This window comes from Coregonus lavaretus (genome assembly GCF_964263955.1).
Source record: "Coregonus lavaretus genome assembly, chromosome: 20".
Taxonomy (NCBI): Eukaryota; Metazoa; Chordata; class Actinopteri; order Salmoniformes; family Salmonidae; genus Coregonus; species Coregonus lavaretus.
Genome location: NC_140007.1, coordinates 48509522 through 48525188, shown reverse-complemented (window position 1 = coordinate 48525188; position 15667 = coordinate 48509522). Strand labels below are relative to the sequence as shown.

General features: G+C 49.2%; 1 protein-coding gene across 1 annotated transcript in view; it reads right to left on the bottom strand.

The window, feature by feature from the left end:
- LOC311147574 (caM kinase-like vesicle-associated protein) overlaps nucleotides 1-15280 on the bottom strand; it is a gene marked incomplete at both ends in the record, with an annotated part of 46238 nt that extends 30958 nt beyond the window's left edge. Inside the window, 6 exons of the mRNA XM_084184323.1 lie at nucleotides 837-912; nucleotides 4552-4672; nucleotides 5919-6057; nucleotides 8541-8615; nucleotides 9204-9335; nucleotides 15186-15280. Coding sequence (XP_084040449.1) covers nucleotides 837-912; nucleotides 4552-4672; nucleotides 5919-6057; nucleotides 8541-8615; nucleotides 9204-9335; nucleotides 15186-15280 — 638 coding nt within the window. The remainder of the gene's footprint in view (nucleotides 1-836; nucleotides 913-4551; nucleotides 4673-5918; nucleotides 6058-8540; nucleotides 8616-9203; nucleotides 9336-15185) is intronic.
- Between the last annotated feature and the right edge of the window lie 387 nt (nucleotides 15281-15667).

The window sequence follows — 15667 nt, the reverse complement described above, 5'->3', positions numbered from 1 at the left end:
GAAAAGCGCACACAGTGCGAGCTCTCGGGAAAACACAACGAGAGAAATAATCCGAACTTCACAGAGGCAGGCTGACAATGAACAATCACGCATAACACCTGACCCAAACACACGAACTAAATAAGGGAAACAATTAATACACAAATAAGGGACAGGTGTTATGAAACAGACAAAACCAAAAGAACATGAAACATAGAACGGTGGCAGCTAGTACTCCGGAGACGACGACCGCCGAAGCCTGCCCGAACAAGGAAGAGGAGCAGCCTCGGCCGAAACCGTGACAAAGACGCGCCAAAACACCAGTATTTTCCATCCTATAGCTTGTTCTCCATCTTCTTTTTAGATAGTGAGCCAACATGTTTTCAGCACTTTTATTTCCATGAGACATGCTCCCTCTTGTCTCTCTGCAGGAGACGTATTAGTGAGCAATATGTTTGGAACATCAAATCGCAGTACCGAATTGCACTGTTCGGATGATGGAATTATTTTGGATGAACATGCAAAGGTAACCTACTTTTTGAAGTGATTTGTTTGACAATCAGATGAAAACATGGTTGTGTTCATGGCACATTAAAAGGTAATACATTTTTACAGTTAAATTGCATGTCTATAAAAACCATAAAAAAAAATGTGTGTAGTCAGTAAGTCCGGCCTTGGATAGCTGGCTAGACTAATTTACCAATGTAAAAATTGTTAGCTGAAAAATTACTGATGCACAACCAAATTTTGAACTTGCTCTTTGTGTATTCTACTATTCAGTAAGTTGAGACCCAGAGTTTTACATGTTATATAACTCCTCTATGACCTAACAGTATGTAGCCTGTATGAACACTCACAGTATATACATGATGACCCCTACTGCCCAACAGTCCACTGGTCGACCGTACCGATGTCTGGCCACAACCTCTGGAGCTGACAGAGAGAGAGAGAGAGAGAGAGCGAGAGTGAGAGTGAAAGTAAGGGAGAGAAAAAAAGTTTAGGGGAAAGAGAGCGAGAGAAAGAGAGAGAAGGTTAAGGGGTTATAGAGAGTTGGGGGAACAGAGAGAAGGTTAAGGGGTTATAGAGAGGTGGGGAACAGAGAGAAAGTTAAGGGGTTATAGAGAGGTGGGGGAACAGAGAGAAGGTTAAGGGGTTATAGAGAGGTGGGGGAACAGAGAGAAGGTTAAGGGGTGATAGAGAGGTGGGGGAACAGAGAGAAGGTTAAGGGGTGATAGAGAGGTGGGGGAACAGAGAGAAGGTTAAGGGGTGATAGAGAGGTGGGGGAACAGAGAGAAGGTTAAGGGGTTATAGAGAGGTGGGGGAACAGAGAGAAGGTTAAGGGGTGATAGAGAGGTGGGGGAACAGAGAGAAGGTTAAGGGGTGATAGAGAGGTGGGGGAACAGAGAGAAGGTTAAGGGGTGATAGAGAGGTGGGGGAACAGAGAGAAGGTTAAGGGGTTATAGAGAGGTGGGGGAACAGAGAGAAGGTTAAGGGGTTATAGAGAGGTGGGGGAACAGAGAGAAGGTTAAGGGGTGATAGAGAGGTGGGGGAACAGAGAGAAGGTTAAGGGGTTATAGAGAGGTGGGGGAACAGAGAGAAGGTTAAGGGGTTATAGAGGTGGGGGAACAGAGAGAAGGTTAAGGGGTTATAGAGAGGTGGGGGAACAGAGAGAAGGTTAAGGGGTTATAGAGGTGGGGGAACAGAGAGAAGGTTAAGGGGTTATAGAGAGGTGGGGGAACAGAGAGAAGGTTAAGGGGTTATAGAGAGGTGGGGGAACAGAGAGAAGGTTAAGGGGTTATAGAGGTGGGGGAACAGAGAGAAGGTTAAGGGGTTATAGAGAGGTGGGGGAACAGAGAGAAGGTTAAGGGGTTATAGAGAGGTGGGGGAACAGAGAGAAGGTTAAGGGGTTATAGAGAGGTGGGGGAACAGAGAGAAGGTTAAGGGGTGATAGAGAGGTGGGGGAACAGAGAGAAGGTTAAGGGGTTATAGAGAGGTGGGGGAACAGAGAGAAGGTTAAGGGGTTATAGAGGTGGGGGAACAGAGAGAAGGTTAAGGGGTTATAGAGAGGTGGGGGAACAGAGAGAAGGTTAAGGGGTGATAGAGAGGTGGGGGAACAGAGAGAAGGTTAAGGGGTGATAGAGAGGTGGGGGAACAGAGAGAAGGTTAAGGGGTTATAGAGGTGGGGGAACAGAGAGAAGGTTAAGGGGTTATAGAGGTGGGGGAACAGAGAGAAGGTTAAGGGGTGATAGAGAAGTGGGGGAACAGAGAGAAGGTTAAGGGGTTATAGAGAGGTGGGGGAACAGAGAGAAGGTTAAGGGGTTATAGAGAGGTGGGGGAACAGAGAGAAGGTTAAGGGGTTATAGAGGTGGGGGAACAGAGAGAAGGTTAAGGGGTTATAGAGGTGGGGGAACAGAGAGAAGGTTAAGGGGTTATAGAGAGGTGGGGGAACAGAGAGAAGGTTAAGGGGTTATAGAGGTGGGGGAACAGAGAGAAGGTTAAGGGGTTATAGAGAGGTGGGGGAACAGAGAGAAGGTTAAGGGGTGATAGAGAGGTGGGGGAACAGAGAGAAGGTTAAGGGGTGATAGAGAGGTGGGGGAACAGAGAGAAGGTTAAGGGGTTATAGAGAGGTGGGGGAACAGAGAGAAGGTTAAGGGGTGATAGAGAGGTGGGGGAACAGAGAGAAGGTTAAGGGGTGATAGAGAGGTGGGGGAACAGAGAGAAGGTTAAGGGGTTATAGAGGTGGGGGAACAGAGAGAAGGTTAAGGGGTGATAGAGGTGGGGGAACAGAGAGAAGGTTAAGGGGTTATAGAGAGGTGGGGGAACAGAGAGAAGGTTAAGGGGTTATAGAGGTGGGGGAACAGAGAGAAGGTTAAGGGGTTATAGAGGTGGGGGAACAGAGAGAAGGTTAAGGGGTTATAGAGAGGTGGGGGAACAGAGAGAAGGTTAAGGGGTTATAGAGGTGGGGGAACAGAGAGAAGGTTAAGGGGTTATAGAGAGGTGGGGGAACAGAGAGAAGGTTAAGGGGTGATAGAGAGGTGGGGGAACAGAGAGAAGGTTAAGGGGTGATAGAGAGGTGGGGGAACAGAGAGAAGGTTAAGGGGTTATAGAGAGGTGGGGGAACAGAGAGAAGGTTAAGGGGTGATAGAGAGGTGGGGGAACAGAGAGAAGGTTAAGGGGTGATAGAGAGGTGGGGAACAGAGAGAAGGTTAAGGGGTTATAGAGAGGTGGGGAACAGAGAGAAGGTTAAGGTGTGATAGAGAGGTGGGGGAACAGAGAGAAGGTTAAGGGGTGATAGAGAGGTGGGGGAACAGAGAGAAGGTTAAGGGGTGATAGATAGTTGGGGGAACAGAGAGAAGGTTAAGGGGTGATAGAGAGGTGGGGGAACAGAGAGAAGGTTAAGGGGTGATAGAGGTGGGGGAACAGAGAGAAGGTTAACTTGCTTCATTATTCATCATCAGATGAAATCAGTCCTTTTTCTCTCTCCTCTTTCTATCCCCTCATCTCTCATTTCTCTGTCTCTCTCCCTCTCTCCTTCTCTCTCTCTCTCTCTCTCTCTCTCTCTCTCTCTCTCTCTCTTCTCTCTCTCTCTCTCTCTCTCTCTCTCTCTCTCTTCTCTCTTTTCCCCCTCTCTTCTCTCTCGCTCTCTCCTCTCTCTCTTCTCGCTCTTCCCTCTCTTCTCTCTCTCCTCTCTCTCTTCTCTCTCTTCTCTCTCTCTTCCCTCTCCTCTCTCTCCTCTCTCTCTTCTCTCTCTCTCTCTCTCTCCCTCTCTCTCTCTCTCTCCTCTCTCTCTATCTCCCCCCCCTCTCTCTCTCTCTCTCCTCTCTCTCTTCTCTCTCTTCTCTCTCTCTTCCCTCTCCTCTCTCTCTTCCCTCTCTTCTCTCTCTCTCTTCTCTCTCTTCCCTCCCTTCTCTCATTCTCTTCTCTCTCTCTTCTCTCACTCCTCCCTCTCTCCTCTCTCTCTCCCCTCTCTCTCTTCTCTCTCTCTTCTTTCTCTTCCCTCTCTCTTCCCTCTCTTATCTCACTCCTCTCTCTCTCTCTTTTCTCTCTCTCCCCTCTCTCTCTTCCCTATTTCTTCCCTCTCTTTCCTCTCTCTTCTCTCTCTCTTCTCTCTCTCTTCTCTCTCTCTCTGGTGAGAATGATTGAGCTGCCCTTTACTGTAGATACTATAGGATAGGACTGGAGGAGAGGGAGAGAAGGAGGAGGAGAGAAGAGGGGTGAGGAGGAGGAGAAGAGGGAGGAGGAGGAGAGGGAGGAGAGGGGGGGAGGAGAAGAGGGGGGAGGAGGAGGAGAGGGAGGAGGAGGAGGAGGAGAAGAGGGGGAGGAGGAGGAGAGGGAGGAGAGGGGGGAGGAGAAGAGGGGGGAGGAGGAGGAGAGGGAGGAGGAGGAGGAGAGGGAGGGAGAGGGGGAAGGAGAAGAGGGGGAGGAGGAGGAGAGGGGGAGGAGGAGGAGGAGGAGAGAAGGGAGATGGTGATGGGGAGAGTGACAGAGGAGAGTTAGAAAAGGAAGATGGGGTGAGAAGGGAGATGGGGAGAGGGGGAGAGGGGGGAGAGCAGAGAGAGAGAGGTACCCTACCCAGGTACTCCGGTGTTCCACAGGGTTCTGTGATGGAACCGTTCTCAAACTTGGACAGGTAGAAATCCCGCAGAACCACTTTGTTGTGATTGTTCTCTGTGTAGTACATCAGGTTCTCCAACTGTAGAACCACAAAACACACACACACACACACACACACACACACACACACACACACACACACACACACACACACAGTGGAGCAGGTAGAGAGCTTCATATCTTTACCATGTTTCTGTTGGGGCGGTATGAGAATTGGAGTGGGTCCAGTGGTGTCTGGGATGATGGTGTTGATGTGAGCAGCCTTTCAAAGCACTTCATGGCTACAGATGTGAGTGCTACGGGTCGGTAGTCATTTAGACAGGTTACCTTGGCGTTCTTGGGCACAGGGACTATGGTGGTCTGCTAGAAACATGTAGGTATTACAGACAGGGTCAACGAGAGTTTGAAAATGTCAGTGAAGACACTTGCCAGCTGGTCAGTGCATCCTCTGAGTACACATCCTGGTAATGTGTCTGACCCTGCGGCCTTGTGAATGTTAAGGTCAAATCAAACTTTAATTGGCACATGCGCCGAATACAACAGGTGTAGACCTTACCGTGAAATGCTTACTTACAAGCCCTTAACCAACAAGAAACCATGCCTTTCAAGAAAGAGTCAATGTAAATAGTCCAGGTGGCCATTTGACTAATTGTTCAGCAGTGTTATGGCTTGGGGGTAGAAGCTGTTAAGGAGATCATGTGCCAGCACAGGTAACGCAAGCCTCCCTCTTATGCGCGAGTGAAGTGAGTTCGGTATACATCTTAGAAATTGTTTTCACATACAAACTTTATATGTCGGAACTCAGAATCAAATCGTCTTCACAAAAACAACATGGTCGCTGTGGTTGAATGTTTATCTTGATTGCAATTATTAGGGAAATCGTTCTTCTTGCAAAGAATATAAACGTTTTAAACAAATTATTACATTAATCTGACTATTCTCAATAATCATATTATTGTGTGCATGTAACCATAGTCACTGTGTTCACTAAATAGAGGAGATTCGCTTTTTGGGGCAAGATGAGGGGAGGGACTCCTTAATGTTAGGTGGGACTCCTTAATGTTAGGAGGGATACTTTAATGTTAGGAGGGATACTTGAATGTTAGGAGGGACTCCTTAATGTTAGGTGGGACTCCTTAATGTTAGGAGGGACTCCTTAATGTTAGGAGGGATACTTTAATGTTAGGTGGGATACTTGAATGTTAGGAGGGATACTTGAATGTTAGGAGGGACTCCTTAATGTTATCTCTCTTGGTTTTACACACACACACACACACACACACACACACACACACACACACACACACACACACCCCTTGACCTACCTTGAGGTTCCTGTGTACTATGTTGAGTGAGTGCAGGTAGGATACAGCCTGTAGAAGCTGTCTGACCACGTTGGAGGCATCTCTCTCTGTGTAATTCCCCTGGTCCAGAATCCAGTCAAACACATCACCGCCTGTAGCCCTGCCACACACACACACACACACACACACACACACACACACACACACACACACACACACACACACACACACACACACACACACACACACACACACACACACACACACACACACACAGACACACACACACACACACACACACAAACACACACACACACACACACACACACACACACACACACACACACACATACACACACACACAGACACACACACACACACACACACACACACACACACACACACAGACACACACACACACACACACACACACACACACAGACAGACACAGACACAGACACAGACACAGACACACACACACACACACACACACACACACACACACACACTCACACCTTGTTATTAGTCCATAAGGACTGCAAGTAGAGTTAATGATGAGTGTATCTCATTACCCCTGGTCCAACAGCTCCCTGGTCTCTCTCTCATTACCCCTGGTCCAACGGCTCCCTGGTCTCTCTCTCATTACCCCTGGTCCAATGGCTCCCTGGTCTCTCTCTCATTACCCCTGGTCCAACGGCTCCCTGGTCTCTCTCTCATTACTCCTGGTCTCTCTCTCATTACCCCTGATCTCTCTCTCATTACCCCTGGTCCAACGGCTCCCTGGTCTCTCTCTCATTACCCCTGGTCCAACGGCTCCCTGGTCTCTCTCTCATTACCCCTGGTCCAACGGCTCCCTGGTCTCTATCTCATTACCCCTGGTCTCTCTCTCATTACCCCTGGTCTCTCTCTCATTACCCCTGGTCTCTCTCTCATTACCCCTGGTCCAATGGCTCCCTGGTCTCTCTCTCATTACCCTTGGTCCAACGGCTCCCTGGTCTCTCTCTCATTACCCCTGGTCCAACGGCTCCCTGGTCTCTCTCTCATTACCCTTGGTCCAACGGCTCCCTGGTCTCTCTCTCATTACCCCTGGTCCAACGGCTCCCTGGTCTCTCTCTCATTACCCCTGGTCCAACGGCTCCCTGGTCTCTCTCTCATTACCCTTGGTCCAACGGCTCCCTGGTCTCTCTCTCATTACCCCTGGTCCAACGGCTCCCTGGTCTCTCTCTCATTACCCCTGGTCTCTCTCTCATTACCCCTGGTCTCTCTCTCATTACCCCTGGTCTCTCTCTCATTACCCCTGGTCCAACGGCTCCCTGGTCTCTCTCTCATTACCTTGGTCCAACGGCTCCCTGGTCTCTCTCTCATTACCCCTGGTCTCTCTCTCATTACCCCTGGTCTCTCTCTCATTACCCTTGGTCCAACGGCTCCCTGGTCTCTCTCTCATTACCCTTGGTCCAACGGCTCCCTGGTCTCTCTCTCATTACCCCTGGTCCAACGGCTCCCTGGTCTTTCTCTCATTACCCCTGGTCTCTCTCTCATTACCCCTGGTCTCTCTCTCATTACCCCTGGTCCAACGACTCCCTGGTCTCTCTCTCATTACCCCTGGTCTCTCTCTCATTACCCCTGGTCTCTCTCTCATTACCCCTGGTCTCTCTCTCATTACCCCTGGTCCAACGGCTCCCTGGTCTCTCTCTCATTACCCCTGGTCCAACGACTCCCTGGTCTCTCTCTCATTACCCCTGGTCCAACGGCTCCCTGGTCTCTATCTCATTACCCCTGGTCTCTCTCTCATTACCCCTGGTCTCTCTCTCATTACCCCTGGTCTCTCTCTCATTACCCCTGGTCTCTCTCTCATTACCCCTGGTCCAACGGCTCCCTGGTCTCTATCTCATTACCCCTGGTCTCTCTCTCATTACCCCTGGTCTCTCTCTCATTACCCCTGGTCTCTCTCTCATTACCCCTGGTCCAACGGCTCCCTGGTCTCTCTCTCATCATTAGTGTGCTTGCGTCTGTGTCAGTCTACTTTTATATTACCTCCTGTTTCATATCTCCTTTTTCCTGTTTCATATCTCCTGTTTCCTGTTTCATACCTCCTGTTTCCTGTTTCATATCTCCTGTTTCCTGTTTCATATATCCTGTTTCATATCTCCTGTTTCCTGTTTCATATCTCCTATTTCATACCTCCTGTTTCCTGTTTCATATATCCCGTAGCAATCTGTTTTAAACTAATTATTAAAGCAATCACAGCTATCCAATAAGAGCCCTCCGAGCCCAGCGCTAACCCAATGAGCTGTAAGACTCTGCATCTCTAAACCACTTGAATAAAGAAGCGTGTGAGTGTGATGACAGTCATCTCATGCTGATTCTTGATAACGATTGTTATTATTTTATTTTTTATTAAAAATAAATAAATTAACCTTTATTTTTCACAGGGAGTCTCTGCCTAGATCCTCTAGAGAAACATTCATCCACGAGTACTGAGTACTGCTTTAAGTAGACAGCGGTGTGTGTTTGTGTGTTTACAGTCATCAAGGGTAAAAAAGCTCATCAGCTAAAATACTGTATCTCTTCTGTTGCAGAGAGGAGCAGAGCACAGTAAGAAACTCTGGCTCTGGCTGTAGCCTTTGGAGGTCATGTACTCACAGCTCCTGGATGATGAAGTACTCTTTCCGCGTCTCAAACGTGTCGATCAGTTGGAGGATGTTTGGATGGTTGACCCTGGAACAGACAGAGGAGGAGGCATTCAGACACAGCTTTCTATTAACAGTGTCAGATTGAGTACCAAATGGCACCCTATTCACTATATAGTGCCTATGGGCCCAGATCAAAAGTATCGCACTATAAAGGGAACAGGATCCCATTTGGGACGTTAGGAACCAGAGCAGGAGACATTCAGACACACAAACAGGTTTCTATTGACTCAAACTGCTGTCTGAGGACTGAGGACCACAGTGTCTGCTGGCTGGTTGTCAATCTGATCTCCTGGAGGACCACAGTGTCTGCTGGCTGGGTTTAGTTATTTCCTTTAAATGAATATCTGCTTTAGATCCGGAGAACAGGTTTGCGTCTGCAATGGCCCCCTATTGTCTATACCAGGATTGAAAGTAGCAGACTATATAGGGTACAGGGAACCATTTGGGAGGCCAGGTGGCTTATCAATGTAGAAAACAGAGAAGCAAAAAACGTCAGCTGTAGTTTGATAAGCTTTAAAATGTTCTGTTAGGCTTTCTACTCCCACTCAGACTAGTTTTAAACAGAGATTTAGGTATGTGTTAAAGGGTATGTCGCTCATTGAGGATCGCGTACATTTTGAGGATCAGGATTTCATTCTTGGCAGCCTTGCGTACTTTCCTCCCGTCCTTCTTCAGAAACTTCTTACAGACAAACACCTTGTTGGTTTGTCGGTCTTTAGCCAGACACAGCTCGCAGAACTCCTTCCTACAGAGAGAGAAAGAGGAGAGCGAGAGAGGGGGGAGAGAGAGATGGAGAGAGAGACGGGGAGGGAGGTGGCGAGAGAGAGGAGAGAGTAGAGAGAGAGAGAGAGAGAGGAGAGAGAGAGAGAGAGAGAGAGAGAGAGAGGAGAGAGAGAGTGAGAGAGAGAGAGAGAGAGAGAGAGAGGGGGGAGAGAGATGGAGAGAGAGACGGGGAGGGAGAGGGGAGAGAGGTGGCGAGAGAGAGGAGAGAGAGAGAGAGAGAGAGAGAGGACTGATGCATTTTAAGCCTTTGGGAGGATTCTACTAAGCTAACATATGGAATTGTTTCACCATGGTCATACCATGGATAATTTATCTATTTCATTTTGAATTTTAGGTAACAAATAACACATACAAAATTATTTGATAAAATATTGAATTGGCCTTTACTGCTATAGTCCATGGAACGCGTTGAATAACACATTCATAAATGACAAAACAGACAGTACAACAATGAATCATAAGGAGTAAGGTTTTGATGTGTCTCTCCTATATCTAGGAGATACAAGAAGCTTTTTCCACATTTGTTACATTACAGCCTTATTCTAAAATTGATTAAATCGTTTTTTTCCCTCTCATCAATCTACACACAATACCCATAATGACGAAGCAAAAGCAGGTTTTTAGAAATTCTTGCAAATGTATAAAATAAAAAAACGGAAATATCACATTTACATAAGTATTCACACCCTTTACTCAGTACTTTGTTGAAGCACCTTTTATTTATTTATTTCACCTTTATTTAACCAGGTAAGCCAGTTGAGAACAAGTTCTCATTTACGACTGCGACCTGGCCAAGATAAAGCAAAGCAGTGCGATAAAACCAACAACAACACAGAGTTACATATGGGGTAAACAAAACGTACAGTCCTGCGTTTGGTCTTGGCTGTGTGCTTAGGGTCGTTGTCCTGTTGGAAGGTGAACCTTCGCCCCCAGTCTGAGGTCCTGAGCGCTCTGGAGCAGGTTTTCATCAAGGATCTCTCTGTACTTTGCTCCATTAATCTTTCCCTCGATCCTGACTAGTCTCCCAGTCCCTGCTGCTGAAAAAACATCCCCACAGCATGATGCTGCTACCACCATGCTTCACCGTAGGGATGTGCCAGATTTCCTCCAGACGTGACGCTTGGCATTCAAGCAAAGAGTTCAATCTTGGTTTCATCAGACCAGAGGATTTTGTTTCTCATGGTCTGAGAGTCTTTAGGTGTCTTTTGGCAAACTCCAAGCGGGCTGTCATGTGCCTTTTACTGAGGAGTGGCTTCTGTCTGGCCACTCTACAATAAAGGCCTGATTGGTGGAGTGCTGCAGAGATGGTTTGTCCTTCTGGAAATTTCTCCCATCTCCACAGAGGAACTCTGGAGCTCTGTCAGAGTGACCATCAGGTTCTTGGTCACCTCCCTGACCAATGCCCTACTCCCCCGATTGCTCAGTTTGGCCCGGGGCAGCCAGCTCTAGGAAGAGTCTTGGTGGTTCTAAACTTCTTCCATTTAAGAATGATGGAGGCCACTGTGTTCTTGGGGACCTTCAATGCTGCAGACATTTTTAGCTACCCTTCCCAGATCTGTGCCTCGACACAATCCTGTCTCGGAGCTCTAAGGACAATTCCTTCAACCTCATGATTTATATTTGCTCTGACATGCACTGTGAACTGTGGGACCTTATATAGACAGGTGTGAGCCCTTTCCAAATCATGTCAAATCAATTTAATTGACCACAGGTGGACTCCACTCAAGTTGTAGAAACATCTCAAGGATGATCAATGGAAACAAGATGCACCTGAGCTCAATTTCGAGTCTCATAGCAAAGGGTCTCATATTTAACCCTTTTTTTTGGGAGGCAGTTGGGAACAGTTTGTGCATATATTATATTATATATTATACAACATTTTGTAACGTTATTGTTTTGTTTTGGTCTTCGTACACAAAAACATTCTCGAGGCAAGTTGAAAGTCGGCAGCCAAGTCTACGCCCCTTCGTCGGTGATTTGTCAACAGTAGAGATTCTTTAATGAAGTGTTTTCTGTCATTTAACGAGAGACTAATCATTTTCATGCACATTTTTCACTTCAGAAATACTGCGCCAAACGTGTTAGTAAGATGTCAGATTGCGCGACTAAGATCTTCTCGACAAAAACGTCAAAACTAATGACAGTTATCTTAGATTAATTCGGCGTCTCAAGGAGAGGGGGAGGAGAGGGGGGAGGAGAGAGGAGAGGGGGAGAGGAGGAGAGGGGGAGAAGGGGAGAGGAGGAGAGGAGGAGGAGGGGGAGAGGAGGAGAGGGGGAGAAGGGGAGAGGAGGAGAGAAGAGGAGGAGAGGGGAGAGGAGGAGGAGGGAGGAGAGGAGGAGAGGAGAGGAGAGGAAGAGAGGAGGAGAGGAGGAGAAGAGGAGAGGGGGAGAGGAGGGAGAAGAGGGGGAGAGGAGGAGAGGGAGAGGAGGAGAGGAGGAGAGGAGGAGAGGGGGAGAAGGGGAGAGGGGGAGAGGAGAGAGGGAGAGGAGGAGAGGAGGAAGAGGAGGAGAGGGGTAGAGGAGGAGAGCAGGGAGAAGAGGAGAGGAGGAGAGGAGGAGAGGGGTGAGAGGAGGAGAGCAGGAGAAGAGGAGAGGAGGAGAGGAGGGAGAAGAGGAGAGGGGGAGAGGGAGAGGGGGAGAGGAGGAGAGGGAGAGGAGGAGAGGAGGAGAGGAGGAGAGGAGGAGAGGAGGAGAGGAGAGGAGAAGAGGAGGAGAGGGGGAGAGGAGGAGAGCAGGGAGAAGAGGAGAGGAGGAGAGGAGGGAGAAGAGGAGAGGGGAGAGAGGAGAGGGTAGAGGAGAGGAGGAGAGGAGAGGAGGAGGAGAGGAGAGGAGGAGAGGAGAGGAGGAGGAGAGAGGAGAGGAGGAGAGGAGGAGAGGAGGAGGAGGAGAGGAGAGGAGGAGAGGAGGGAGAGGAGGAGAGGAGGAGAGGAGGAAGTGGAAACTGAATGAAATTAAAAACTGTTTGTGGAACAGCTGCATAGAGGGTTGATTCCATTACATTAAGGTTGCGTCCCAAATGTAGTGCACTACATTTGATTAGGGCCCATAGGGATCTGCAATATATAGTATTAAAAGTATAGCAGTCTATGGTCTTTAGTGATCATATATGTCACGGTTTCGGCCGAGGCAGCTCCTCCTCCTTGTTCGGGCGGGTTTCGCCGGTCGTCGTCTCCGGAGTACTAGCTGCCACCGCTCCATGTTTCCTGTTTGATTAGTTTTGTCTGTTAGCCACACCTGTCTTGTGTTATGTCTCATTAAGCACCCTATTTAGTTTCCTTGTTGTTAGTGTAGTGTTGTGTGTAATTGTTTTGTGTCAGGTGTTTGTGCGTTACCCATGTTTCGGTACGCCATTGCTATTTAGCTTCCTCCTCGGTTGAGGAGAGTTTTGCGCCCTGTGTTGTGCGCTCGTGTTTTGACGCCTGTGTGCGTCTTTTTGGCCTCTGGCTGTTTTGGATTATTTTGCACTCTCCAGTAAAGTCTTGTTGGACTGTCCATCTGCTTCTGCGCCTGATTCCACACCACACCATTTCTAACATCGTGACAGAATTACACACCTTTACTACACTAACAACAAGGAAACTAAATAGGGTGCTTAATGAGACATAACACAAGACAGGTGTGGCTAACAGACAAAACTAATCAAACAGGAAACATGGAGCGGTGGCAGCTAGTACTCCGGAGACGACGACCGGCGAAACCCGCCCGAACAAGGAGGAGGAGCTGCCTCGGCCGAAACCGTGACAGTACCCCCCCCTTGACGCGCGGCTCCAGCCGTGCGCCGCCTCCGGCCTCGGGGACGCCCAGGAGGACGCGGAGCAGGGCGCGTAGGATGACCACGATGGAATTCGGTCATCAGGGACGGATCCAGAATGTCCCTCCTCGGCACCCAGCACCGCTCCTCCGGACCGTACCCCTCCCACTCCACGAGATATTGGAGACCCCCCATCCGGCGTCTCGAATCCAGGATGGTCCGAACAGTGTACGCCGGAGCCCCCTCGATCTCCAACGGGGGCGGAGGAGTCTCCTCAATCTCGAAGTCCTGGAGTGGACCAGCTACCACCGGCCTGAGGAAAGACACATGGAATGAGGGGTTAATATTATTGTAATCAATAGGTAGTTCTAACCTGTAACACACCTCATTCAATCTCCTCAGGACTTTAAAAGGCACCCAGACACTTGCCCAGGGGTAAATTACAGCCCCTGCCCGTTCCACAACGACCCTGGTCTCACCTATCGGTGGATTTTGTTACCGATCTTCCCTCCTCACAGGGGAATACCACCATCCTGGTCGTTGTGGATCGGTTCTCTAAGGCCTGTCGTCTCCTTCCCATGCCGGGTCTTCCTACTGCCCTACAGACCGCTGAGGCTCTATTCACTCACGTCTTCCGGCATTACGGGGTACCCGAGGATATAGTGTCCGATCGAGGCCCCCAGTTTACCTCCAGAGTCTGGAGAGCATTTATGGAACGTTTGGGGGTCTCGGTGAGCCTTACCTCGGGTTACCACCCGGAAAGCAATGGGCAGGTCGAAAGAGTCAACCAGGATGTGGGTAGGTTTCTGAGGTCATATTGTCAGGGCCGGCCGGAGGAGTGGGCGAGATATGTGCCCTGGGCCGAGATGGCACAGAACTCTCTCCGCCACTCCTCCACTAGACTAACCCCTTTTCAGTGTGTATTAGGGTACCAGCCGGTTCTGGCACCGTGGCATGAGAGCCAGATCGAGGCCCCCGCTGTGGATGAGTGGGTACGGCGCTCGGAGGAGACGTGGAACGCTGCTCACGTCCATCTGCAGCGTGCCATACGTCGACAAAAGACGAGCGCCGACCTACACCGCAGTGAGGGGCCAGTGTACGCACCTGGAGATCGAGTCTGGCTCTCAACCAGAAACCTACCCCTCCGCCTGCCCTGCCGGAAGCTGGGTCGGCGGTTTGTGGGGCCTTTTAAAGTCCTGAGGAGATTGAATGAGGTGTGTTACAGGTTAGAACTACCTATTGATTACAAGAATATTAACCCCTCAATCCATGTGTCTCTCCTCAGGCCGGTGGTAGCTGGTCCACTCCAGGACTTCGAGATTGAGGAGACTCCTCCGCCCCCGTTGGAGATCGAGGGGGCTCCGGCGTACACTGTTCGGACCATCCTGGATTCGAGACGCCGGATGGGGGGTCTCCAATATCTCTTGGAGTGGGAGGGGTACGGTCCGGAGGAGCGGTGCTGGGTGCCGAGGAGGGACATTCTGGATCCGTCCCTGATGACCGAATTCCATCGTGGTCATCCTACGCGCCCTGCTCCGCGTCCTCCTGGGCGTCCCCGAGGCCGGAGGCGGCGCACGGCTGGAGCCGCGCGTCAAGGGGGGGGTACTGTCACGGTTTCGGCCGAGGCATCTCCTCCTCCTTGTTCGGGCGGGTTTCGCCGGTCGTCGTCTCCGGAGTACTAGCTGCCACCGCTCCATGTTTCCTGTTTGATTAGTTTTGTCTGTTAGCCACACCTGTCTTGTGTTATGTCTCATTAAGCACCCTATTTAGTTTCCTTGTTGTTAGTGTAGTGTTGTGTGTAATTGTTTTGTGTCAGGTGTTTGTGCGTTACCCATGTTTCGGTACGCCATTGCTATTTAGCTTCCTCCTCGGTTGAGGAGAGTTTTGCGCCCTGTGTTGTGCGCTCGTGTTTTGACGCCTGTGTGCGTCTTTTTGGCCTCTGGCTGTTTTGGATTATTTTGCACTCTCCAGTAAAGTCTTGTTGGACTGTCCATCTGCTTCTGCGCCTGATTCCACACCACACCATTTCTAACATCGTGACAATATATAAATGGCACTTACGCTTTAAGGACCTGTCCCATCTCATACTTATCGGTGACATCATAGATGTTGTCTAAGTTCCGCCCATCTCGCAGGGCAAGGCACCCAAATGGCATGGCGACATCCACCTATCAGAGACAAGATTTACACTCAGTCAATCCATTAACCTATCACAGAGTAGTATTACAGCTTAAATTTAACACATCTACCAATAACAAACCAGCATACAGCGTCAATCAACACATCTCCCAATAAGAAACCAGCATTACGGTGTCAATCAACACATCTACCAATAAGAAACCAGCATACAGCGTCAATCAACACATCTACCAATAAGAAACCAGCATTACAGTGTCAATCAACACATCTACCAATAAGAAACCAGCATTACAGCGTCAATCAAAACATCTCCCAATAAGAAACCAGCATTACAGCGTCAATCAAAACATCTCCCAATAAGAAACCAGCATTACAGCGTCAATCAACACATCTCCCAATAAGAA